Source organism: Anopheles arabiensis, chromosome 2 (assembly GCF_016920715.1).
Source record: "Anopheles arabiensis isolate DONGOLA chromosome 2, AaraD3, whole genome shotgun sequence".
Taxonomy (NCBI): Eukaryota; Metazoa; Arthropoda; class Insecta; order Diptera; family Culicidae; genus Anopheles; species Anopheles arabiensis.
The window spans coordinates 93,193,921-93,219,235 of record NC_053517.1 but is presented as its reverse complement, the minus strand read 5'-3'; the positions used below and the strand labels follow the sequence as shown (position 1 = coordinate 93,219,235).

Below are 25,315 nucleotides of genomic sequence, written 5' to 3'. Positions count from 1 at the left end.
CAAATTAAGCGACTGGACAATCTAATATTCATAGAACAACAATCGAAAGCTCCATAGCTTTACTGGTTTGGTCAATAGATGGTGTTTTATGACTCATCATTGTATAGCTGTCCTTTTCTTACGATGTGTTTTGCCTTATCTTCTTCTAATAATGGCGCATATACCCTTCAAACATTCCGAGTTAAAATCTATATGAATGATTGTGTGGTCAGATACGTGGGTATCAAAACCAACGACCATTACTTATATCTCACATGCTGCAGTGCTGGTGGTTTACATTGGAGTTTAGTATTCAACGTATCGCCGTTCTAGTTCTAGCGATGCATAACTTCAATGCGTAACCGTACAGAAAGAAGGAGAAAGCTATTCAAGCGAAGAATGCTCCGCTGTGTGGCTTTCCCACCAACAGATGGCGCCATCAGTTTTTTTTGCTATTTATAGAATGCATCAATTGTTCACTGTATGTTAAACGAAGTCTTTTTAGATTCTCTTTATGTTGAGAGCTTGAGCAGTTTAGAACCTGTTTAGTGATCGTTCAGTGAATTTGTGGCACTTGGGATATTTATTTGCGTTTTAAAAATGTTTAGAAAGGCATTAGAATCTCAATTGGCCGTCAAATATTTACTTATAGTTGAACAATGTTCAAAAGCACCTTAAAATTGTTTACTTGGGCTCGAAAACCTTGTAACTAACGTAGCTCAGTAAGTTATTTAGTTGGAATCTCAAATATGAACGCTTTTGGGTTGGCATAATTTTTAAATTGCACATCCAATAAAAATATATGTGTATGGAAAAATTAGAATTGAAGAAAATTTACAAACATGAAAAAAGAGGAAAACATGAAAATATTTTTTGTATACAATTAAATTATTAAATTAAGCCAATTAAATAGCACAAATTTCAATGGTTGCCAGACAATTGAAGGTTTTCTTTAATTTTTTTTAAATTTTATGTTAAAAGGTTTTTAGCAGTTCTTATTTGCATAGCATAGTAGTGTTGAAAAATAAATGGATAAAATTAATCAGTAAATTGATTCTGCAAGACTAAATGGCTTTGTTTCAATTTACATATTCATACCAAAAAATGCACGCTCGATATGAGTAATTTGATGTACAATTTGACTTTTCACAAATATTTCTGTAAACTTACACGGTTTTATCAGCAATACAGTTATTATCATTCAGTCTACTCACCATCAACAAACCCTTGCGCTGCTTAGCAGCTGCGTTGCCACCGCACGGCAGCACCATTAGCTCTCAGTCGGGTAGTTTTCCGTTCGCTGGGTAGCTGGCAGCTGTCAAACGCCATGCGCGCCATTTCCGCTACGTGTAGCCGCGCCCTGTCCGGCTGCTGTCGCTGGCCATCCGTCAACGCGCCCGAAACGTCATTTTCGTGCGGTCGCGCGCCTAAATAAGAGCAGGAAGAAGAAAGAGAAAAGATCAAGCATTCGTGTGTGAAGCTTTTGCATTTCGCGCGCGCTCGGTGAGCAGAAATGGAGAGAACTACTGTGGTGGATTTGGTGGTTGTTCGCTGTGCCGGCTTCGCAGTTTTCGCCCCCGTACTGTCCGTGCCGCCACGGTCCAAGTGAGTGCGCGCCATTTGCCGCGGAAGCTGCAGACATTTTGCGCCCGCCCCTGGGTGTGCATGTGGTGGGGTTTCTTTATCGGTGCGGGAGGAGACCGTAAACACCCTCGTCGGAAAAGACGCGCAATTCCCGCGATAGCCTGGTACCGCCGCCGTCGCCCGCCGCCCGCCGTCCACGGTGTACCTTTTGGGTCGCTCACGAGCCGCCCTACCTTTGCTCCATCGCCTCTCCCCAGCTAGCCAGTCCGGCTCGGGTGTGTGTGTGTGTGTATCGTGTAGGGAAGAGTTTTCGAACCCTCCGCACAGTTTTCTTGCCGCAATCGATCGGCCAGCGGAATCACTTGGATGGCAACCGGCCCAGCGGCAAGATCGGCCTTTTCTCCAGATCAACAGTGCGGTGCGATATTTGGTGCCGTCGTCGCCAGTGTCCACAGTACCCCTCGAACCACCGCGCCCCGAAGTAGCAGTGTGTCCAGCCACCAGACGGTCCAAAGTTTTGGAAGATCTCCTGTAAGCCTGTAAGGTGCGTGTGCCCTTGTTCAAAGGTTCGGGTGAAGCTGCTCCGATCGCCCGTTTGGTCGAAGAAAAAAGTGCCTTCTTCAGTGTTTTGTGTGCGTGCCGCAAAGACAAGAAGAAAACTCGCAACACCAGAAAAAAAAAAACAAAAACATTAACTGTGCGTGTAGAGGGGAAAAGAAGCTGCATTTTCCCTCCCCATACTGTGTTAGGGGCTTTGTTGTTTGGCTTGGTGTTGTATCAGCAGCAGCAGCAGCGTGAGGAGGAAGAGGAGGAGAGAGGGATGCTGTGCATCGTTTGGTGACAGCAGCAGACAAGAAGAGCCTGTGCCGCGATCTCCCGGTCGGTGTCGGTGTGTGCGTGAATCAAAGCAAGCGGTGACTTTTTACTTCCTCTTCTTTTGCTGGCTGCTCCAACAACACAGTTGGCGTGTGCGTGCTTGTACCCCTGCGCCCACGAGACGGGGAGACACAAGAAAACTAGTTTTCCGCAGTGATCATCGGTTGGAAAAATAATTAAATTTTGGGAACGAACTAACTCTTCTTCCCATTTGCCTCAACTAAGAAGCGATAAATAGGCAAAGGTGCAAAGGCTTGCCAACGTATTGGGCGGGGAGAGAAGGAAAAGTCTCACCTGCCAAAAGGACAATCATCAAGTAACCATGGCTTCGAACGACAACAGCGACCTGCGGGAAACGCATCGGAAAATCTGCCGTGAGCTCAACATCGACGCGGACACGGAGAACCGATCGTGGAGCTCGTTCGAGCGAACGCGCGATCAGTTCGATCTGACGGTGAGTGGCAATAAATGTAACAATTTTCTATGATTTTTTTTTAAATTTTATTGCTCTGTATTATTTCATACTAAACATTTGAAATATTTTTGTGTATATAATTATTATACCCCTTATATTTTTCTGCTTGTAGTGAAATTGACGGCAAAATGTCGGTTAGTTACTGTTTCAACATTGAGGGGTGCACATGCTCTCTCAGATACACCGGACGCGTTGTGTTAACGCGCTTGGGAAAAACAAAACGATGGGGCTCATTTGAAACGGCGGAGGATGGGCGCTGTGATACATACTGGACCCCTCCCCCCACACTAACCATTTTTAGTTATTTTTCTTTTTACATGTCGGAGGGTTATTTAAACGCTACAGACAGAGCAGTATATATCCGTCATTCATTGGCTAGTCCCTATAGTATATAAGAACGAAATTGTCCAGGCACTGCTTCTCTCTCTCTCTCTCTCGCTCTCTCGTTCTCTCTCTCTCTTTCTAAATTGAGTTATAAGTAGCTAACTTTTTTATCATCAACCACTGATGAACTGATTTGTGATAGGCGTAGATAGATAGTTTTAGATATGCACAAGGCCTTGTCTTGATTGTAATTGATTTAAACGAGTTGTAACGGGGTTTGACAACCTTTTCCATCTGTTAATTTTCGTTCGGTGTTTTTTAAATTAAAAAAAAGCACTATACATCGTATAGAAACATGTTTGAAAGTTAATTAATGTGATTAAAGGTTTTTGTTTAATAATGCGATCAGTCATACTTCCATTTACCCTTGTTAATTTTACTATTTGCCTCCTTCAACTGTTCTACAAAGGTTCGTGTGTGTCTCATTAGAATCCAATAGGCAAATATTCGCCAGCGAGTAGCAACACTAGTTGCTAAGGGCAGGCAAATCGAGCACGGACATGCACCGACCGTCTATTACAGCTGGTGTGTGCAACCGCGTGAGTGCACTGCGCGCTGGTACTTCATGCCCGAGACTCGATTTCCGCTTTCCCCCGTTGTTGTGGTGCGTGCATTTTGATCGACAAAAATGGTGCGGCGTATCGTAAGATATCGTTCGATCGTTCGAGCCACGTTCCCACTTGACCGTGATAGAAATAGTCACTTTTGCGTGCCAGCCAAAAACCACCACCATGCGGCCAATCCAGCCACCACCACCACCAGCTTGACCCAATCACGAAGAGAAGTAATGATTGGCCGTTCTTCTCATTCGGCTGAGTGCAGATATTGTGGAATGTAAATGGATGAAACTCACTCAACCCCGTTCACAACTCTTCTGTTACTAAGGGGGCACATACGCGCAACATTACACGGCGCGCAATACATATTGGGTGGGATAAATAACATTGAACAATTCCAAACGCACACCCCTACGTACGAGGAAGCGTATTCTTATCCCGCCGGCACCACAATACCACCGGGTCAGCGACGACCGGGGGTGGCGCACACGATCGCGCGCAAGTCCCGATGCGCCGCTGCGCTAAGCAATCAATCCGACGGTGGCAAATGTGGAGTGGATTTGCGGGCCTACCTTTCACTGACGGATTGTTTAATTTGGTGCACCCACAAGTGGGAGTGAAGAAGGAGCGTATAAAAATGCAGCACAACAGCACACACCGCGAACGAGATTAGGACGCGGCGCACGCGGCAGCATCGCAACCACCACCACATGGGTCGCCGATGCGCTTGCCCTGCATGCGCGCGTGTCTATTTTTTGACGATTTAATCGATTGTTTTAGTTTTATTTTTTTTCTCTTTCTGTCAGTGTGTTTGTGTGTTTGCGCTGCTGCACTTCATTTGCTGAACTCTACTTGACCTTTGGGTGCGTTTTTTTTTGTGTGTCTACCACTTCACCCTGGGTGCTGTCTTACGCGGGTTGGACCGCTCGGTCAGTTGATGCATTTAATTGAGCACATTGCCCCCGAGTGTTTGATTGTGTGTGTGTGTGTGTGTGCGATATGAGTTCTCTCCCCCCTGGTTGCAATCACTAATTTCAATGTCGTGCTGCCCTCGGTCTCTCTTCTCCTGTTCTTGGGCGTAATAATTATAATGTTCTATCTATCTTCATCTTTCTAGGCGTTTGTCTTTTTTCTTTTGCTGGCTGGCTCCCTCTCATGATGGTGCATTATTAATAATTGTCTAATCTTCTTTTAGGTTTCGATTGTTCAGCACGATTCTTCAAACAACCTGCCTGCCTTGAGTGGAATTTGGTTGAAAATTAGGCCCTTTTTTATTCGCGTAATGTGATGTGATGTGTTAGGAATTCCTTCCCACGTGGCGTTAGCTATTCGGTGTGCGCAGTCGACCGAATCCGAGTTTTGCGAAAATTTGGACTCCGTGTTTTGGTGTCGGCACGGAGCGGCAATTTTGCTGCTACATCTAACGATCAAGCTCTGCTACGATCAAGCAAAGATAGGGGCTTTGAAAAAGAAGAAGGTGTAGGAAATGAAAGGGAATAGGCGATCTCCAAAATACGATCTGAAAAACGCGATCTCTTCATTGTGATGGATTGGGTTCGAAATGAATTGTGAAGTGGTTTTTAGTGTTTTCTTGTTTTCCAATTTAAAATCAAAATTTTCAAGCTTTGCGCTTCCCCTATTACAGTTATTTTCTTATTCTTTTCGAACATGAAGCTGTGGTTAAGGTTTCAATTGAACTGTGGTAACATGTGGTTCTAATAAGATCGTAGTTCGGAGTGATCATATGTCATTTAAACCTTCAAAATAAGACCTTACAAATGTGTTTAGAGTGATCTTCGGTTTTTATTCAATTACGAAGTGTACTTGATCGTCTCGAAATCACGATCGTGTACAAATTTAAAGACAAGTAGACTAAAAAAAGTCTTCAAAAAGGAGAAAAAGCCAACAACACAACATAATTTAGGGATTTTTGCCTCCTTTTAAAGGGAACGTTCGATCAGGTGGGCAACATTTCAAGCATTTCCTTTTGTATTATTCCAGCCTCTACCACTGTTTTCAGTGCAATGTGTGCATCCGTCCTGCAATCGAACCCGCAGCTGTCAATGCGTGCTGGCCCAAAAAAGGCCGTTAAAAAACCGTTCACCGGTGGATCTATTGAACGATTTTGCTTTTAAATCCTCCAGTTTCGATGCACCGAGATCATCCCTATTCCCCGGTGTATTATAGGCTCTTTTTCTCTCTCTCTCTTCATTCCCTAAAACCGACCCTAAACCCTTGGATGAGGGTTGTAGGAAAGGAGGGTAGAGAGATCACTGCTGCATTTGACAGAGCAGGTCCCTTGTTTTCATCCAACAGAACAGAAGCAAGTAGCATAGCGAAGAAAGGGCGAGATTAGGATGTTGGCAAAGTTGCCTTCTGTCCTTTTTCCGGTCGGATTCCAGTGTCTGCACGTGCACTTTCACGTGGTGGTTGGCATGGTGGCCTAAAGACCGTTCGTGCCAATGTTTTTTGTACGATCACGTAGAGAGAGAGAGACAGGCAGCGCGTTCCAATTTTTCATCTTCTCTGATGACGAAACAAACTTCACTATTCATTCAAATTCCCTCCCGAAAGCAATGGGGTGCGCATGAGAGGGTTACCGGTTGGGTGTGTCATCCAAGTGTCAGGCGTGTGTGTGCGCGTATGGCGCGCGCGCGCTTATGCGGTTTTTGGCGTTGACGCGCCATGCGGCGGCGATGGTTGGGGTTTAATGCTCCTTATCGCCATTTCGATGAGCGCGGCGTGTGCTTGGATGCAGTTCCGCACTTTACTCTTTGGTGGCGGGGCTTTTTTTTGGAGTGTGTTTGCTCTATGCTTCCATTTCGCGAGTCGAGTAGCAAAAAAAAAAACAATGGAGAAGGAGGAGGTCATCATCGTTCAAGATGTGTACGTCACAAAGCAAGCACCACCACCACACAACAGCTGGTCGGGGTCGGATCATGATCGTGGCGGGAAAAAGGCGCAATTCTCTACGATGCACTGGCGAACGCGATACAAAAAGAGGGAAAGGGAGAGCGTGTAGAGGAGCAAGGTTACCGTTTTGCTTCACTGTTTGTTTCTTCTTTTATGTGGGCTTTGGAGTGTTTTTCGGGTCTTTTTTTTCCTTTTTTCCGCTTTTTCTACTGATGGCAGGCAGTTCCACCTTTTCGGTAGGCACCACCATCCTTCTCCATCTCTCGAACAGCTGTTTCCGGAAGGATTCCTTTTAAAGTGTGCGTTTGTGTGAATGTATGTTTCTTGGATTTTGTGAATGTGAAAGAGGATTTTTTAAAGTGTAAAAATCGTTTCAAATGTTAGAAAATTTCTTTTCTTCTTTACAAAAGTTGGATAATTTTCAACTTTTTTTGCTTATTTTTTTTTAACCAAATTGTGGATAAGTTTTGTGCCGTTTTGCCTGCCACTGTTTTTATTATTGCATCGTAATTCTTGCGTTATGATTTTTGTATGTTTTTGAGTAATTTTTAAACAACAAAACTCAACAAACAGCGAATTTATATTGCATTTCCTAAATGTTGTGTCAACTCAGTACAATTTGTACAATGAACTGTCCAAATTGTAAAACCAAGTATGTTTCTTCGAATTCACATACCCAGGGGAGACTGACTACCTGTTTATGTTATTTAATTACAGACACCTGAAATTTAAAAAGATTGTCTTCTTCACGCTCTTTTCTACCAATTTTCAAACCATATAACGTCATCAAATCGTTTGAATTCTCATTGGCATCTCTCATCCAAAAACTGGATTTGGATTATGGTTAAAAATAGCTTGAAACACATACAATACCCATAAGTGTACGGAATTGACTACAACATACTCTGCTGTATTATCTGCTGACAGCGATACAATCGTTGCCGCCAAATTTAGGCTCTAACTTACTTATTTTTGTCTCAATCTTTCATCAATTTTGTCTCTCAGGTATCAAGTTTTGACTGTAAACCAATTGTTTTGTTTGTTAAATTTAAACTTATGTCCTTATTGGATCGTGTGGTTCAAAATTATTGAATTTACAGTCATTGTCTCTATTGGTTGCCGCAAAAATTGATCACTTACAGACAAAAATTGATGCGCACTGTCAAAAATTGATGCCTTACATCCAAAATTTGGTGGCAACGGCTGTAAGTTAAGAAGTTAAACATCTTATTGATAGCATTTAATATATAAAGCCGCTGCCAGACACACCGAAAAACCACCGTATCGAAAAAATGACAGCTGAAATATAACGCATTGTATGTAACGCTCCGTTTTTTTTTAAATTGAAATCGAGCGAAATCCTAACGAAATGGCTGTAAACAAGCTTCTGCAGCGCAAAACAGCAATTTACCAGAAATTAAACATTAATGTACGAGTTAATTTCACCAAAATTGAGAAAAACTTAACCCACTTTTCGTTTGTTTACAATAGCAAGCGTTATTGATCGGTTGTCAAACTTTTTCTTCCCTGTCGTTTTTTCGGTGTGTTGGGCAGCGGCCTAACAATTGTTCTGCCATTTTTAGTAGTTTTAATGGAGTGAAACATGTTGGCCATGGAATTTCAGGTGTAAACAATGTCTTTAACATTTATTAAATTTCTTACAACAAATTAATCCAATAAAACGGGTTTTGTGGTGTTTTTTGTGATATCAAATTACAGATGTCATAAATCTCAAATCAAATACCTTGTAAACTTATCATGATTGCCACAAGAGTAAAAAAAATGTTTACTCTAAAACAAAAGGTGCGTTAAAGTAAAAAATCTTGATGCCTTAGGCCGCTGCCAGACACACCGAAAAACCACCGTAACGAAAAAGTTTGACATCCGAAATGTAACGCTTATTATTGTAAACAAACAAAAAGTGAGTTTTGTTTTCCTCAATTTTGATGACCATAACTGAAATACTTAAGCTTATTTTGTGTTAATTTGATGTTTGGCACTGCAGAAGCATGCTAACAGCAATTTCGTAAGAATTTCGCTCGCTGACGGGTGGACCGAAAAAAGGAGCGTTACAATGCGTTACATTTCAGCTGTAATTTTTTCGTTACGTTGGTTTTTCAGTGTGTCTGGCAGCGGGCTTAGGGCGGTGGCAACGCTCATCGGATGCGATTTTATCGGATGCGATTTATATGGGATTTGACAGATAACGTCGGACGACGAAATCGCACGTCCGACGTTATCTGTCAAATCCCATATAAATCTCGTCCGATAAAATCGTATCCGATGAGCGTTGCCACGGGCCTTAGAGCTAAAATTTACCGGCAACGACTGTAAAATACACTTCTCCATTTAAATTAACCGTTACATTGTCTAAAATTTTGGAAAATTTCCTTCAGAGTTAATAGAAAAGAAAATACAAATTTTATACAACTGATAACTCCAAACCCTTTATCCGCTCCTTTTTCATGCCATAAATGTAGAGTCGAGTTTTAATGGTTCCAATTCTACAACAATATTAGCTAAAGAGAGGTGGCAAATAAATACACTTTTCTCATAATCTTATTAAAATAATAACTTCGCCCGACATTCCCGTTCTGCTCGACATCGTACGGCCTCTCTCGTCGTGTGAAGCTGTTCCCTCCCATTTTGGGAATGTTAATACGGCGCGAGCACACAACACACACACACACACGTTTCGGGATGATTGCATGGACGGGCACGCGGGCAAGTGTACGCGCAAAAGCAGGCTAATGAATATTTACACCAAACACACCAAACTCGGGTGCGCAAGCGAAGCGTAATTGATGCCGTCCATGCGCCGGCACCACAACACACCCCGGAGCCTGAGGGAATGGGGAAAAGTGTTGTGGATTTGGCAGAAGGTTAAGTAATCAGCGTGAATCCGTACAGGAGAGAGAGAGAGAGAGAGAGAGAGACAGATATATCGCATGAAAGGGAGTTATTGTCCTCGGTGGCCTGGCCCTCTGTTAAAAGTGCATCCCAGTTACGGAGCAGAAGATTGATCTTTGCCATTAAGAGTTGTTAAAAGAATGCTACAGTTTAATAAAGTTTCTAACGACCCTTTTTTTTGGTTCTTTATTTGTTTCTCAATCCACAGGGTGAGCCAACACACTGGATGTGCTGTGCGCTGTACGTGGCCTGCCTGCAGGAGCTGCCAGCCGTCGGCGATCCGGACCACTACATACAGGGCAATGGCGTGAACATTACGAACCTGTTGACACAATGCGATATTAAGTACGATCGCTATGAATACCACCACCAACTTCGCCCATGCAATCGCTTTACTGACCCTTTCTTCTCTTTCCCACACAGAATCCAGGAGTTCTTCTCCAAGATGAAGCAATGGTCCGAGATACGCTCGCTCCCTGGGCGGCTCCGCACGGCAGTCGACAATCTGCACCACGAGTTTTCCGTCTCGATCACGACGTACACCGTGTTCGGGGAGGACTTCCCGCGCATCTTCAACGAGGCGAACATCGTGCCGGACGAGCCGAAGCGCAACAAGAAGAGCAAACCGAACCCGTGCTCGTACAACCGGCTGCGCGAGTTCAGCTGGCTGCTGTTTCTCACCGTGAAGGAGCAGCACCGGGAGCAGCGCCGGGATCTCGCCACCGCCATGGACCTGTGCGTGTGCGTGATGGATCTGATCTATCGCAATGTGGTCGCGGACGGCCGGATGGATCTGGTCAACCCGAAGGTGCTGCACGAGGGCGGCAGCAGCTCGGTCGACGGGACGACGGCGGCCGCCGAGGCGGCGCTGAAGATAAACGTGCGCGAGCAGCTGTGCAACGAGTATCCGACCACGAGCGAAAGCGTGGACGAAACGAACCGGAGCGTGTTTCTGCCCGCCCTGTCGAGTATGGTGGAGGCGAACGATCTGCGGGGCACGCCCGATGGGCAATCGTTTCTGGGGCTCGTATCGGTGGCAAACTTCGAGGACAACCTGAAGCTGCTCAATCGGCGCTACGAGCGGTGCATTCTGCGGTGCGGTATGCTGGACGAGCGGATTGCGCTGAGCAGCCGGTCGTCCCCGACCAGCCAGCGCAATCGGTGGAGCGTCAATGTGGCTGGACCGCCGCGCACTCCGCTCAGCCTGAAATCGGGCCGCACTGGTGGTGGTGGTGGTGTTGGAATGGTTCGTGGCATTCGCGTTGGTTTCGCCAATGGCGGACCGGAGCAGTCCAGCGGCAGCCCGTTCGTGGTGCGCGGTACGCTGTCGCAGCTGATGAAGCGCATCCGGGGCCACGAACCGGGCAGTCCGCGGGGCACGTTTATGACGCTGATGAAAAACTGTACGCCCAGCCCGCTCGGCACGGTGCTGGAGCATGTGGACCGGATGCGGGCCCGCTTTGTCAAGCGGCTGACGGAGCAGGAGGGCTGGAAGCTGGCCCTGGCCGACTGTCGGTTCGATGCGGTCGAGGCGCTGTACTACCAGCTGCTGGAGAACATCATCCCGTGGGAGCTGAAGAAGCGCCCGTCGATGACGGTGTCGAGGGTGATCTACGATCTCTGCTCGAACGCGTTCTTCAACGAGACGGTGATCGTGTGTGCGGCGGAAATCATCTTCTTTCTGCGGCAGGAGCAGCACAACTTCCCCTGGATACTGGAGGTGTTCGGGATGGAGCCGTTCCGGTTCTTTCACATCATCGAGGTGACGGTGACGGCCAACAATGACATCCTCACGTCGGACATTGTGAACCATCTGCGCAGGGTATGTGGGGAGGGAGAAAAGGCAAATGATGAACAGTTGGGTACTAATGGCGGTTATTAAATGGTTCATCGTTCCAGATTGAGGAGCAGCTGGTGGATTCGATCAGCTGGAAGAGCTCCTCGGTGCTGTGGGAGTGTATGGAGAAGGAAAACTATCAGATACCGGCCAACAAGGACGTCGAGCAGCGGGCTGAGATTGCCGGCGTGACGCCGCTCAAGGGCGATTCTGTACCGAACACACCGAACGGTACACGGGGTAAGTTGATCGTACGGGAGTGGGGGATGGAGAAAGATAATCCTTTTTTCTGGGAGGATCACGCTTTTTAGGAGAAACAATTACAAGAAATTGGATATTACTATGGCGAAAAGTGATTTGAAAAGGTTCATTAAGCAACTTATTATTATTGTTTAACCGGTTCAGGCGGCGGACCTTCGACGTCAACCGCAACAACAGCCGCAACAACAACAACAGCGACAACCGCCACCGGTCGTCCGGTACCGCATCCCGACTCGGCCAAGAAAAAGCTGTTTGTCGATCTTCCGGCAACACCGACGAAATTGCCACCACCACCGGCGGCATCAACTTCTTCTGCAACGCCGTCCGCTGCTACAGCAACGTCCACCAGCACCGGTACAACCGTGGCTACTGCAGCCGGTTCTGCCACGTCCGCCTCGTCGTCGGAAATGGCCAATGTGCCAGGTTTGTTGTGTTCACGCACCTTCTCTTGCTCATCATCCATCCCGTGTGTCGATCCTGCATCCCCGTGCCATCACCTCATAACACATCTGGCTCTGGACACGGTCTATTCTGCAAATAATTCATCCTTCGCTTCGCAACCACTATCACTAACACATGCTTTCTCACTTCGTGTGCTTTCGCACGATCGTTTGGTCGTTTGGTCCGCTACGGTTCTACATTTCGTTTCATTTACAAGGAAGCAGGAAAAGGATCATAAAAGCTTCCATTTAACGCACCTCAAATGCTAACAGAATGCAATTTGCCATCTATTTAGTTCTTCCCCTATCAGCCATAATCGTATTAATAGATGTCTATTAGACAGGCCAAATAGACGACGACTGTCTATCAATTCAACTCAATCTCTCTGTGTCTATTAGGCATCTTTTAGGCTCACGAATGGAAGTAATTATCAGACAGTAAAAATCAAAACCATCAAGGGGGGAAACAATTTTAAGGTTCTACCATCTCTGGTATCAAACGTTTGTAGAGTTTTGCGAATAATGTTTGATGTGAAGAACCTTTCTCGTGCTAATTCCAGATCGATCCCGTATGTGTGTAGTAGCGCCGCGTTTCGAACTCAGTCCTGTGATGGTGAAAACTCGTACATCTGCAGTGAGGGCTAAAGACAGTTATACACGATGAGATGCTATGAACATATAAAATGCTTGGACTAGTGGGTTATAATTGTGTTAATTGTGATAAAAGTTCCTTTTCATGAAATTAGACACTTTCATCCATATAGGATAAGCTGTCTAACAAAGCTGATTAAAGACACAATTTAGACACTTATTGGGACATATCATCTAATTACAAATATTAGGCACTCATTAGACAGGTTTACGACAGTAAATCTAATAAGTATTATAATACCTCTTTTAGACGAATAAGTCTAATAAGTCTTATTAGAAACAACAAATACGAAAATTCGACAATTCGTCTAATAATAAGGGGCCTGTCAATTGTTAGCCAGTTATAGGGATCGGTTGTCTTTTTATATGGATTTTGGCTGGTAGGTCGTCATCTCGATTTTCTTGAAGATCATCCCTATGCTCATCTCTCTGCTTCGTCCGTTTTCTCCCTTCGCCGTTATGTATTGGATTGAAAATCTACTAACAGCTTGAACAATTCCAAATTGCTATTATTAATGTCCTCATTAGCCTATTACGGTCATCTCTGATAGTATTAAACCGTTTGATTGTAATGCCATGCTCATGCTGTGTAACATATGTGTGTAAGGTTTTCGCCTAGACCTAAGCTAATATTGTGCATCTCTTCCGTTTTGATTTGTTTTACAATCGTTTTCTAAACACCCCACTTCCCTATTTTTATCCTCCCCACAGGTAATGGTACGAATGGTAGCAGTGATTCCAAGTCGATCTCATCGTTCAGCTCGCCGCAGCGCAGTGCGCACGATCCGCAGCATCCACCGTCGAACGAAACGCGTCGTTTGAACTTTTTCTTCCGCAAGGCAACTTTTCGTCTTCCATTGCATTTCTGTGTTGTTACTGTTAAACATATGAGCTAATTGTGTGATGCCCCCCCTCTTCCCTCCCCACAGATGTACCAGGTGGCGTACGATCGGCTGTGCAATCTCTGCCAGAATCTCGGCATCGATTCGGAAGTGATCCTGAAGCTGATCTGGACGATACTGGAGTTTACCATCACGAAGTGCTCGCAGGAGCTGATGCGCGATCGGCACCTCGATCAGCTGCTGATGTGTGCCATCTTTGTGACGATGCGCATCAAGAAGCTGCCGAACACGTTCAAGCAGATCATGCACTGCTACCACAGCCAGCCGCAAGCGAATAGCTCCATCTACCGGAGCGTGTTTATACGGTACGAAAGTGCGGCAGCGCCGCCGGACGGGAGTGGTAAGGAGGTGGAGGAGGAGGCGAAGGATGCTGACGAGTGTAGCAATGGACAGGGGAAGAATGGTACCACCATCACCACCACCACCACCACCGCCAGCAGCAACGGTGAGGCGACGGGTGATGCGAGCGAACGGTGCCCGGTGACGGAGATGGCCGGCACCTCGGTACAGTACGGGCGGGAGGTGTACGGGGACATTATAAAGTTCTACAACGACATCTACGTCGTGACGGTGCACCACTTTGCGCTGCAGTATTACAACGCTGATGTGGTATGTGTATTTTACATTGCTCTTTTGCTTGTTCTAATGCCCCTTTTCCCGCTCCATTTCAGTCCCAGGAATCGCTCTTCCTGTCGCCAACGCCCAAATCGCAGATGCGCAACATCCAGAAATCGCCCCGCCAGATCAGCTCCGGCATCAATCTGTACGTTTCGACGACGAACAAGATCAGCTCGCTCAAGGACTCGCCGAACGTGCGCGTACTCACCTTCCCGTCGAGCCCCGGGCAAAGTCCAACGGTTCGTGTTTAGTCGCCAGCGCGTATTCTGACATCGCATCGCTTAAATAGTCTTATTAATCCATTTGATCGTTTTGTTTGTTTTCTTCTGCAGATGCACGAGCGCAAGTTGCCGCTGCTGGTACGGGGCAAGGTGGGCGAAACGGCGGCCCGCCGGCTAACGGAACCGGCCGCATACGAGCAGTCGCGGGCACCGAAGCTGCGGCGGCTGGATAAAATCCACCAAGAGCGACAGCATCAGGACAACGAGATGTCGGAGAACGAGTAGTCCTGCTGTAGTAGTAGTCACGATCTGCTGTTTGAATCCCCTCGTCTTATCCTTCATCCATTCATCATCCCCGCTAGAGGCGTGTTTTAATTATTTTTTGTTGATTTAAGTACGAATTTAATCTTTGGTAAGAGAGAGAGCGAGAGCGACGAGGACATAGGACAATCTTGAGGACTCTTTATGCACGGACAAAAAGGAAGGTACTCATTGTGTAGGGGAGGGAGGGGGGCGATGATTCGACTTCCTGTACCCGTAAGTGCTCCTAGCATTGATTTGCGTATTCGAATAGGTATTTCGATACACACTTCTCTTTTAATTGAACCTTTTGGCTTTAAGCGGACAATGCTTCTTTGGTGGAAGCTCGTGGCGTGACTCACTTGTGTGCCTGGACTTGTTTTACAGGGTTTCCCACGATTTATTGGTTGGTTCCCACGATAGGTGTTTTTGGTCATTTCCCATAATTTTTGGTAGCAACCCACGATTTATTGGTCGGTTCCCAAATATTACCAGTAGTTGTTTTCCCAAATATTATTGGTCGGTATTATATTATATTATATTTGGGAACCGACCAATAATATTTGGGAAACGACCAATAATATTTGGGAACCGACCAATAATATTTGGGAACCGACCAATAATATTTGGGAACCGACCAATAAATCGTGGGTTGCTACCAAAAAATTATGGGAAATGACCAAAAAATCGTGGGAACGCACCAATATATCGTGGGAACCAACCAATAAATCGTGGGAAACCCTGTATTGCTTTTTAACGTGATCAGCAGTCTTGTTCTCGTAGGCTGGTTGCCTAGAACGATAGGGAATATGTTTTAGCTTGTCACGGGTCCTTTTTTCAGGACCTTTTCCTCGGTTTTGGCAAAAGTAAAAAAAAAAAACGCTTGGGAACGGGGCTAATGGTTTTAACGACATGTGTAATTCTAAGCTTTATTAAATGAACTACCCTTTTAGTTTTATCCTTTCGCGGTCATCGCGGCATTGGAGGGCGTGTGTGTGTGTGTGTATGTGTCTCGTTCCACTGGAAATCAAACGAACAATTACGACCAGATTGAAGGCAGACTAAGACTAATGTGTTTAAAAAAACCGTTCCCTGTCTAAGCTAAACGTAGGCTTTTGGGTGGCATTTAGCTGAGATTAAAGTAAAGCGCCCCTCGGTGTTAATTGCTCGACTCTTTTTTAAGCTTAAACATTGAACTAAAAAGGCAAATGAGTGGCAATTCTGCTCTATCTACTGACGTTTGCTTTTCGGTCTTCCCCATTCGCGTCCACGCGCAATTCCGTCCAATGCTCATCCATTCCCGGATCCCACACACTGGCGACAAGTTTTGGTGGATCTCAAAGTTCGGTGTCTTTCATGTAATAATGTGATCTTCTTTTATTTCCAATTTAAACAAACAAACAAAAAAAGCGTATTCTCTCGGTTTGGGTTTTGCTTTAAATTAGGTTGTTGCCCTCCTGTTGGTACAAATCGTTTAAACGCACCGTATGTGTGTCTGTGTGTGTATGTAGGTACACACGTATCCACTGTGTGTATATGTATGTGTATTAGTGTGTGTTTGTGTGTGTGTATTTTTTAATGTAAAGTATATGCGAGCGGGGGACAGTGCACACTCTCCCGAACTACCGCACCTTATACACAATATCTTGTAGACTTTTAGTAGCAAATCTTTAATAACAGCGAAAACCCCCCGACGACCAACGTATGTGCGTCCACCCCCTTTATCCCCTCTTTAGTGTGTAGTGTGTTTAATGTATATTTATTTAAAACAAAGCAAAAGAAAAACAAACGAAAACCTCTAGCAACTTACCACCGGATGTGTCGTGTGGGGAGCGTTTCTCCTCCACCACAACGCAAAGATCTCTTATGTGAACGCACCCGGCTATTATGATGGTGTAGCGGAGGACGGGTCTCTTTTGTTGCGATGATGATGATGATGATGATGATGATGGAAAACGATGATCTGGGGTTACACGTGTTTATTCCACCGGTAGGCTAATAGATGAAAAGCTTTGTATGAAGATATCCGTTCTTGCAACACAAGTTCAGTGCGGCGAAAAGGGAAAAGGAAGGAGCAGTAGTGTCTCTCACCTTCCCCGACAGCTTGCTGAAGACTGCAGTCGATTTAAATCAGCACAACTACTGCTGGGAAAAGCTACTTTGTTGTAGCTTAACCTTTTTAGTAGAGATCACCATTCATTCAGGGGCTCAGGAAAGTACGGCTCTCCCTCCACGCCTAGGGAAACGATCCTCGCTAGGATCGCTAGCTTTGCTGGGCGTGTGTGGATTCGTATTCGTTTTTACTTGGCCTCTTTTTTTTGGCACATTTGTTTTTGGCATTTGAAACTGTTTGGATTTGGTGTTCGGTAGCGAGAAAACAGCGAAATTAATGTGTATGTAGTACGTACCGCCACATTACCCAATTAACCGAAAATAGACGCAATCCAGGATGATGAGAATTGGACACACGTGGACGTGAAGCGTTAACATGCGTAGGGATGGGAATGAAATGTAAACGCTATCAAGAGTGAAATACGGCGTGGAATAGAATTTTCAAATTAGAATGTGAACAATTGATCCTCTCTCATTGCAAGTTACCATAGCCACGAACCATCACTTTCCCATTGGATTGATCGTCAAACATGATCGCCCAACACGACTAGAGCGACACCGCGATCCGTTTGTTTAATCAAAAAATCTTATCTGATCATCTGCGAAAGGACATCTTACTAACAACGTCTTCACGAAGAATGTGCCTCTATGGTGCTATTCCACGATCAGTCTGCACACTGTTTCCCTCTGTCTCGTGACACGTGTACTACAACGGACAAACGACACAGCTAAAGTAAAAGCTATTGTTTTTATGTAAGGCTTATGTGTCTTATAAGCAAAAATACACATCCTTCACCCCCCCTCCCCACCCTTTCTAGCTGTGTAAACAACACACACAGGAACCGTTTATTTTTTAAGCTACTTGCAAGCATAAAACTGATCAACTCATCATTATTATTAGCATAATTTGGTGGGACACCACATTTGTTGCACAATTTTTGTCCTTTATTTTAAACTTCCCCTCTTGTTGTCGCCCTCCTTTGTCTGACTAACAGCTGTCCTCGTAACGAAACGCAAAAGGAAGAAATCCTAAATCGTACTCCTCGATACCATAATACGGCTAATTGTGATTTTGTGTTTTTAATGTTAGGCTTTTCCGTTTAAACTCCCTAAAATGCTTTCCCTCACTCTACACCCATACGCACACGGCCCTTCCCCATCCCTCATTAATTTTAGCGTCGTGTTGTGAGTGTGTTTCGTTTCACATGCGTTAAAGTGCGTTCATATGTAGCTTCCTTTCTAATTCTCTTTTTTTTTAAAGGCCAATGTAATAGTCATTTATAACCGTTAAACACTTATTGAGAATAAATATATCTATATTATATACACACAAATGAAGCATGTAAAAACAACGGGTGAGCCTTTAAAATGATGTTGAAATATGGTAATGTGTTGCAAAAAGAGAAAGAAAGAAAGAAACATAAACAAATTTTAATCGCTTCTTTGCAAGTGATCGCGATCGTGTGCTCGATCGTGCCGCGAAAGGACCCATTATTTCTTTGTTTTGTTTTTTGTTTGTTTTGCTGTGTGTACAAGCAACCAAATATTTGTAAAGTACACACAGAAAATGCACGAACGCGTGCCACGATTGGAAAAACTGCCGCGGACTTGGGGTGGTGGCCGCGTGGTAAATGTTTATTTAATTCGGAAAGGCAAAGCAACTGTGCGTGTTCCCTTACAAAAGGCACAAAAGTGCAAACATTCGTGAATGGTAAATAGTTGTAAATGTAGCACGCACAAACACACACACACGCAAGTCATTCAAACGGAGCAAACAAACAAACAAACAAACATAACCTTCTTGGGAGCTTACTTCTTACTTGCCTTAGTAGCCTGCACCTTTTGATGTGGAATCGGAGAGAGAGAGAGAGAGAGAGAAAGTGCACAGAATGCATACAAGCATTTGATGATGCTTTATGCTAGCCGTTTTCTCGCTGATGGTCGGTCCTCATGGACGTATTGGATTCGTTCCGCATAATTAAGTGCCGCCAGCGTGTTCGGTTGGGACGGTCCGTGCAATAGTAATGAGTCACAGACGTCGCGGCGCACCAGAGTCTATGGTGCAATTGGGGCTGCAGCAGATGCAGCGCGGGTGCTGCTTTACGTGCCTCTCTAGCTATCCCCCTTACGCTGAAAGTCCTCCCCCCCCTCCCGAGCGGTTGCAATTCTGGTGCGGTGGGTGTGGTGCATGATGATGATAAAATGCAGGTCATTCTTTTAGTTAGAGTCCGATAAAACCCCCGACCCCGACGACAATGGGGGAGTTGGAGTTGGTTGTAAGCGGCAATCCTGGGCATTAAATCATTACACTCGATGCATCTCCAATATGACGGCAAGCCGAGGAAACGCCGAAGGAAATGAAACGTAAAGTACAAAATCATGTTCTGTTCGTGCACACACGGCGGGGGTTCGTTGCTTAGTTTGTTTTGTTTTTTGTTTAATTCAATTTCCTTTCCGATTGCAGAGGGATGATGTTTGCCTGCTCTGGGCTGGGAGTTGCACTTCCGGCTGGTGCAACTGCAAACGGGGAAACAATTCCGACGGAAGGGACACAGTTGGTCGCTGAGGAAGGCAAAGCGGAAGAGGAAGAAATGGAGTTAAAAACTGGAAAAAAAGAACGGTAAATGTGATAAGAACACCCACAAAAAAAAAAAAACAGGAAAGAGTGGCCTGTATGTCCCGGAAGTGTGCAATGATATTGAAATTCCAATCATTCCGGTGCAACTTTGCTGGTGTTTATCTTTCGGTTTCAGCTGTTTTATTTGCTCCGAAACCACCGATTTGTAATGTAGGAGGAGAAGGATATGGAGAATGGGCACAAATTCCTGGTTCGATTACTTCTGTCCTATCCGCCATCTTGACTGACCGTGCACAGAAGTCTAGGACTGACATCATTTTCAAACTCATTTCTGTTGTCACGGTACACTAAAAATGCATGAAAGCTCATCATAGTAGGTAGATTCGGTCGCAGGACAGCGAGATACTTTAACATTATCGTAATAGGCGACGGCCCAATGTTTATATTGACAGGGAAGCGTGACACGATTGACAGGTTGTTTTGTAAATCATTTAGGGCGAAGAAGACGAAAAAAATACGAATTTGACCAACAATCAACGACCCTTGAATCGTTTTGTCTACCCATTTACACACACACACACACACCCGTGGCCTGGAAAGGAAGATGAACCTTTTTGTGTGAACCGTAGGTAGGCCCTTCCCCATACATATCTGTTTGCATTCCTGCATTCCCTTCGATATCGCCTTTGCAGACAAGAACCGGTCGTGGAAGTGTGTTCTTCCCGTGTGGCACGTGCTCTTCCCTACGCAAGGAAGGGGGTCGCTGCGGGGTTGCTTGAGGCGGAAGTAAACGAAAACCAATTTCGCGTCAACTTCCTGGTGCTGTGTACTGTGTACCGCTTTATCTGGTATTTGTTATCCGGAAAACAAGTCCAAGTCGTTGCCGGTGAAGAAGTAGGCCAGTCGTGTGTCTGTCACCACGGAACATTTGTGGGGGTTTGCTGCATATCGAAGGAAATTATTCTTGGGAGAGAGAGAGCTGATGAGCTGGAGAAATGGTGTTTAATTAAGGATGTGCATGAGCCCTTAATCTGGAACTGAATTTTACTTACGGTTTTGGAGGTGAGTTGGTGTTTTGGTTGTTTGGGTGTCGTACGGTGTCATCCTAATGACGTACAGTGGCGGTCACCGTAAATCTTATACATCAGATATGTGCTAACTTTCAAACTTCCGGGACACTTCTTTCAACCTCGTATCGGAATACCGTATTCACTAGTGATGGGAAAAATGAAGTTTTTGTCGGAATCGATTCCGGCTAGCTCCGCAGTTTTCTGGAATCGATTCCGGATAGTAGGTCCGGAATCAGTTTCCGGAATCGATTCCGGAATCGGCTCCGGAATCGGAATCGACTCCGGAATCGGCTCCAGTGATGATTCCGGAATCGGTTCCGGAATCGACTCCGGAATCGGCTCCGGAATAGGAATCGGTTCCGGAATCAACTTCGGAATCGGTTCCGGAATCAACTTCGGAATCGGCTCCGGAATAGGAATCGGTTCCGAAATCGGCTTCGGAATCGGAGTCGGTTCCGGAATCGACTCCGGAATCGGAGTCGGTTCCGGAATCGACTCCGGAATCGGTTTCGAAATCGATGTCGGCTCTCGAATCGGAAATGGCTCATAAATTAGAATCGGCCACCAAACGGAGTCAGTTTCGGCATCGCCATAAAAAAAGGCGTTTGGGTCCAATCATACTACGTATTGATTACCGCAAAAATCCAAATTTACTTGTGAAAGATCCATTCTCATGGAGATTCCCGGACTGATTTCGCTCCGGAGTCAACACCGGAATCGGCTCCGGAGCCAACTCCGGAATCGGCTCCGGAGCCAACTTCGGTATCGACTCCGGAATCGGCTCTAGAATCGGCTCCGGAATCGGCTCCGGAATTGGCTCCGGAATCGGCTCCGGAATCGGCTCCGGAATCGGCTCCGGAATCGACTCCGGAATCGGCTCCGGAATCGGCTCCGGAATCGGAATCGATTCCAGCATCGGAATCGGCTCCGGAATTGATTCCGAACACGGAATCGGAATCAGGTAGGTCCGATTCCGAGCTCCCACCACTAGTCTTCACGCATCGATAAGGATACTTTGCGGATATTCTGCTGCAAAAAACCAGACCGACATCTAAACCAATCATGGAAAACCAAGCATATCCATGTTTTTACTTTTTGGAACTTAGGACCTTAGAATTAAGGTTATCTAATACGCACATAAAGCACCAATGAAGCTTACTGACTAACAGTAATGACTATCCTTATGACTTCAATTTCAACACCATGGAATGGAGACTGTCATTTTTTTGACATTTATGCATGGTTTTCCATGACTTGTTAAGTTTTCAAGTTTTGTTAGGAGCATAGCTAAGGAGTGTGCTCTACCAAGTGCAAAGGCAATGCCCAGAGAGGAGGTTTTAGGAATTGTCCAGAAAGCCGCAAGGTCAGAAGATATGGGTTGTTGGAATATTGGTGGCCGCCTCTGTATCTTTAATGACCAAACTGAACGATCTTCTGGGGCCGGTCTGGTGGTACAGTCGTCAACTCGTACGACTTAACAACATGCCCGTCATGGGTTAAAGCCCCGAATAGACCGTGCCCCCATACGTAGGACTGACTATCCTGCTATGGTAACAATAAGTCACTGAAAGTCAAGCTCACTTCACTAAGTGGGTACAGGCAGGCCTTGGCCGACAACGGTTGTTGTGCCAAAGAAGAAGAAGAACGATCTTCTTGAATTAAATGCTCTGTGTTAAGCCTTTGTTCAATGTTCTTTGTGTCGGTATCTTTTCAGACTTTCTCAGACATTTTTTAGTTCCTCAAACATCCTGAAACATAGCAAGAATCATTGGAGTAACGTCCTTTATGATACAAGTGTTAGTGAAATAGTAGTGAATTAAGCAGACAGAATCCCCCTCCAATATCCTTATTTCGATGACTATTCACTATCGGTGGCTTCAAACTGGGACTTCCTGGGTGAGTCATGTTCTGTACGGCAATTAACTTTTGAGTCATCCTTCGATCGTCGCCGTCCTCGTCGCCAGGGTTGCTGTGAAGCTGGAAAAGCCATTTTTCATGGCCTGCTACTACTGGTGACTGACACATCTGTGTTGGCCTGTTGTCATCCTGTTGCCTGTACGCAGTTGCAGTCACTCGTGTCATTCGTGTGATAAATATTCCAGTCACTCAAATTAGGCGTAGTACAAGTATCCTCCAAGGATAATGCGTAAGACACCGTAAGGGAGAAAGAAATTCACGGAAGTTTCTGTGGACTGGACGGATCATCATCATGATGTGTACCGGCAGAGAGATAGAGAGGAAGAGGACGCAGAATGTTGACGGGTACATGTTGCTTCCGCTGTTTGCAAGGCTCTCCGACTTCTCCGAGTGTTAACGGGGAAAATCGATAGTGCCGGATGAAAGTTTGCCGGCTTGTTGCTCGCGGACAATTTTGCGGTAAGTTGAGTGGAGACAGGGGTGGGGGGGGGTCACTTTGTCGGTAGAGAACACACAAATACGTGTATAAAATTGCAATCACTTTTCTTCCTTTCTCGTTTCCATAGGGCTCCCCCCACTACCAGAACGTCCTTCGGCATGACGTTTATGCGTTTTTGCTTCCATTTCATCGCCTACTTCGCTCTTCCACTCCCACCGAACGGGGTGATGTAGCTACCGATTTTTATATGGTTGCCTTTTTTTTCCATCCGCCTACCATCACCACCGTCTCGTGCTTGTTTGGTGGCTCTTCTGCTGCATCTGTGTCATTGCCGATTTGTGTTGTTGTCTCCCCAATCGGATCGGTTTTGTCCACGCGGAACTAATGCAAACCCAACGTGGTAGGCCACACCCAAGCGCACTATTTTCTTTTTTTTTGTTTCACCCCAAACGGGGGACATATGGTGCCGTGCTCCAACCGTGCGTGCGTGCGTGTGTTGTCATCGGTATGTGTCGCTTTCGCCTGATTCGAGCATCGCGCACACAGGCGAAACCTCCGCACGAGTCCTTTCGCGTGAAGGGAAAAAGGATCTAAAGGGAAGCGAAGGGTGATGAATAATTCATGGCGCATGATAATATTATAGGGCACGAGAGTGGGAGAGAGAGGGCGGGGGTGGGGAGGTCATTGCTGCCTTCTGCGCCCGCAAAACGGTAGCGCAAAAATGTGGGGAAGTATTCGAAATTCGAGTAAAAAAGCAAGACGCACTGATGACGAAGTGACTTGTTTTTGTGTTTCTTGTTGCAGGCAGAACACATCTCCCGAAGGAGTACTAATCTGGGCTTAAGACGTATTGGAAGCAGCATGGAGAACTTCCCTTGGAAAAACAGTGACCACGAAATGTCAGTTTCAAGCAAATTTCGGTTTTGCCTCACAGAAGTTGCAACCGGCAAAACGACCACATGGAAAAACAAAATAAGTATCCCTCACTCATCCCTTGCCGCCTCCAGGAAGGGCCACATAATGGGATGGTGGGGATGGCGATGAGGAGTGTCCTCTTACCTACACCAACCTGGGATGGCTGGCTTCGCTGGCTGGCCACGTGTACAGTCCAGATGGCTGACTGGGTGTCGGTTTTGCGCCCCTTTTCGCGCGCTGTCGCTCGTACTGCGCAGACTCACGCCCCAGCGCTGTCGCCACCGTCGGGGCACGTTGGTCTGTGTGTGTTTCCGGCTTTTCCACGATGCCGGTTTCGGTGGGGAGGGAGGCTGTCGCGGGATGCGTTTTAGTGACGTGTCTGGACGATCGACCCCGAAGATAAGACCCGCGGGGGATTGGGTCTCTCTCTCTCTCTCTCTCGCTCTTTTACGCGTGAAGTAGACTAGCTATTGGGGAATGGGGATGCGGATACTTCCAGCACACACCCCTGTCGTCGTTTGTCTGTCTGGTCTGACCCGGGTCCGAGGAGGGGGGTTACGGGTAGCTTGTCTTGTCTGTTCGTTTCTCCAATCGCCCAATTGCTTCGGAAAAGGGTGCATGGGGTTTGGCACGTGCGGGGAAAGGAGGGGGGTTGCAAAATTCAATCCAGAATTAGTGTGAAGTTCAACGGGAAGTACTTGGTCGTGTGTGCGTGGTGCGTTACTGCTGCCTTGCGCAAGCACCCAGCAGGAAATGCAACTACTTTTTGGGTAGTGGTAGTGGTGTGTGTGTGAGAGTTGAAATGTGTTTGTTTGTTCACAAGTTTTACATCACATTAAGGTAATAAAAATGAGATGATGAAATTTGCAATTCAAACGACACTCACAGACACACACGCACACCGTGTGTGCGCGGCTGTATACTGGAATTGCACTGCGGATGTACTTTTTTGGATAATAATTTCATTTTTAATGTTTTTGATATATTTGTAATGTTTTTGTTTGTTTTTGTTTTTGATATATTTGTATTTGCATCGTTTGCATCGAAAAAAGGCGTATTAAATTGTACATTGATTATTTTTCAATATAGAACACCTATGTATTATGTTCATTAGTTTGTTTAGTTATAATTTGTTTTTTTTTTTTAATAAATACTTTGGTTCATTCGCCTCTCAATGAATAAATTTTAAAATGCCGACAACGAACGCCTTTCCGCCTTAACATCAGTTTTCGAGCACATATTTCGAGCTGTTTTTTATCGACTCTTTACATCGTTCAGTAGTATCGCTTGCTTTTTTGTCCGCTGGGCGCTCTTAACTGCGCCAGTGTGCGTTGTACCGGGCAAGCGATCAAGCCGTACGCGTAAAAGGGAAGGGA

At 45.6% G+C, this 25,315-nt stretch overlaps 1 protein-coding gene and 1 long non-coding RNA gene across 4 annotated transcripts; both read left to right on the top strand.

The window, feature by feature from the left end:
- The first annotated feature begins 1,369 nt into the window (after positions 1-1,369).
- On the top strand, positions 1,370-15,289 carry LOC120893234 (retinoblastoma-like protein 1). 2 transcript variants are annotated; one of them, XM_040295005.1, is made up of 9 exons: positions 1,370-2,893; positions 9,887-10,023; positions 10,102-11,500; positions 11,578-11,755; positions 11,921-12,199; positions 13,579-13,706; positions 13,797-14,378; positions 14,441-14,626; positions 14,720-15,289. In XM_040295005.1, the coding sequence occupies exons 1-9, from the start codon at positions 2,762-2,764 to the stop codon at positions 14,891-14,893; spliced, it is 3,195 nt and encodes a 1,064-aa protein (XP_040150939.1). In that variant the 5' UTR covers positions 1,370-2,761; the 3' UTR covers positions 14,894-15,289. The 2 variants fall into 2 exon arrangements, with proteins under 2 accessions (XP_040150939.1, XP_040150940.1); XM_040295006.1 differs by lacking the exon at positions 11,921-12,199.
- A 363-nt stretch (positions 15,290-15,652) lies between these two features.
- Positions 15,653-25,022, top strand: LOC120893235. 2 transcript variants are annotated; one of them, XR_005738121.1, is made up of 5 exons: positions 15,653-20,227; positions 20,291-20,660; positions 22,383-22,564; positions 22,633-23,044; positions 23,829-25,022. It is a non-coding gene; the product is annotated as an uncharacterized LOC120893235 (long non-coding RNA). The 2 variants fall into 2 exon arrangements; XR_005738120.1 differs by having other exon boundaries at positions 23,152-25,022.
- Positions 25,023-25,315: the final 293 nt, after the last annotated feature.

Bases quoted from the DNA above. Each gene is read 5' to 3' on its own strand.
- LOC120893234 (XM_040295005.1), top strand. From the start codon at position 2,762: ATGGCTTCGAACGACAACAGCGACCTGCGGGAAACGCATCGGAAAATC. The intron at 11,501-11,577 runs GTATGTGGGGAG...TCATCGTTCCAG, and splicing joins TTGTGAACCATCTGCGCAGG to ATTGAGGAGCAGCTGGTGGA. The intron at 14,627-14,719 runs GTTCGTGTTTAG...TTTCTTCTGCAG, and splicing joins GCCCCGGGCAAAGTCCAACG to ATGCACGAGCGCAAGTTGCC.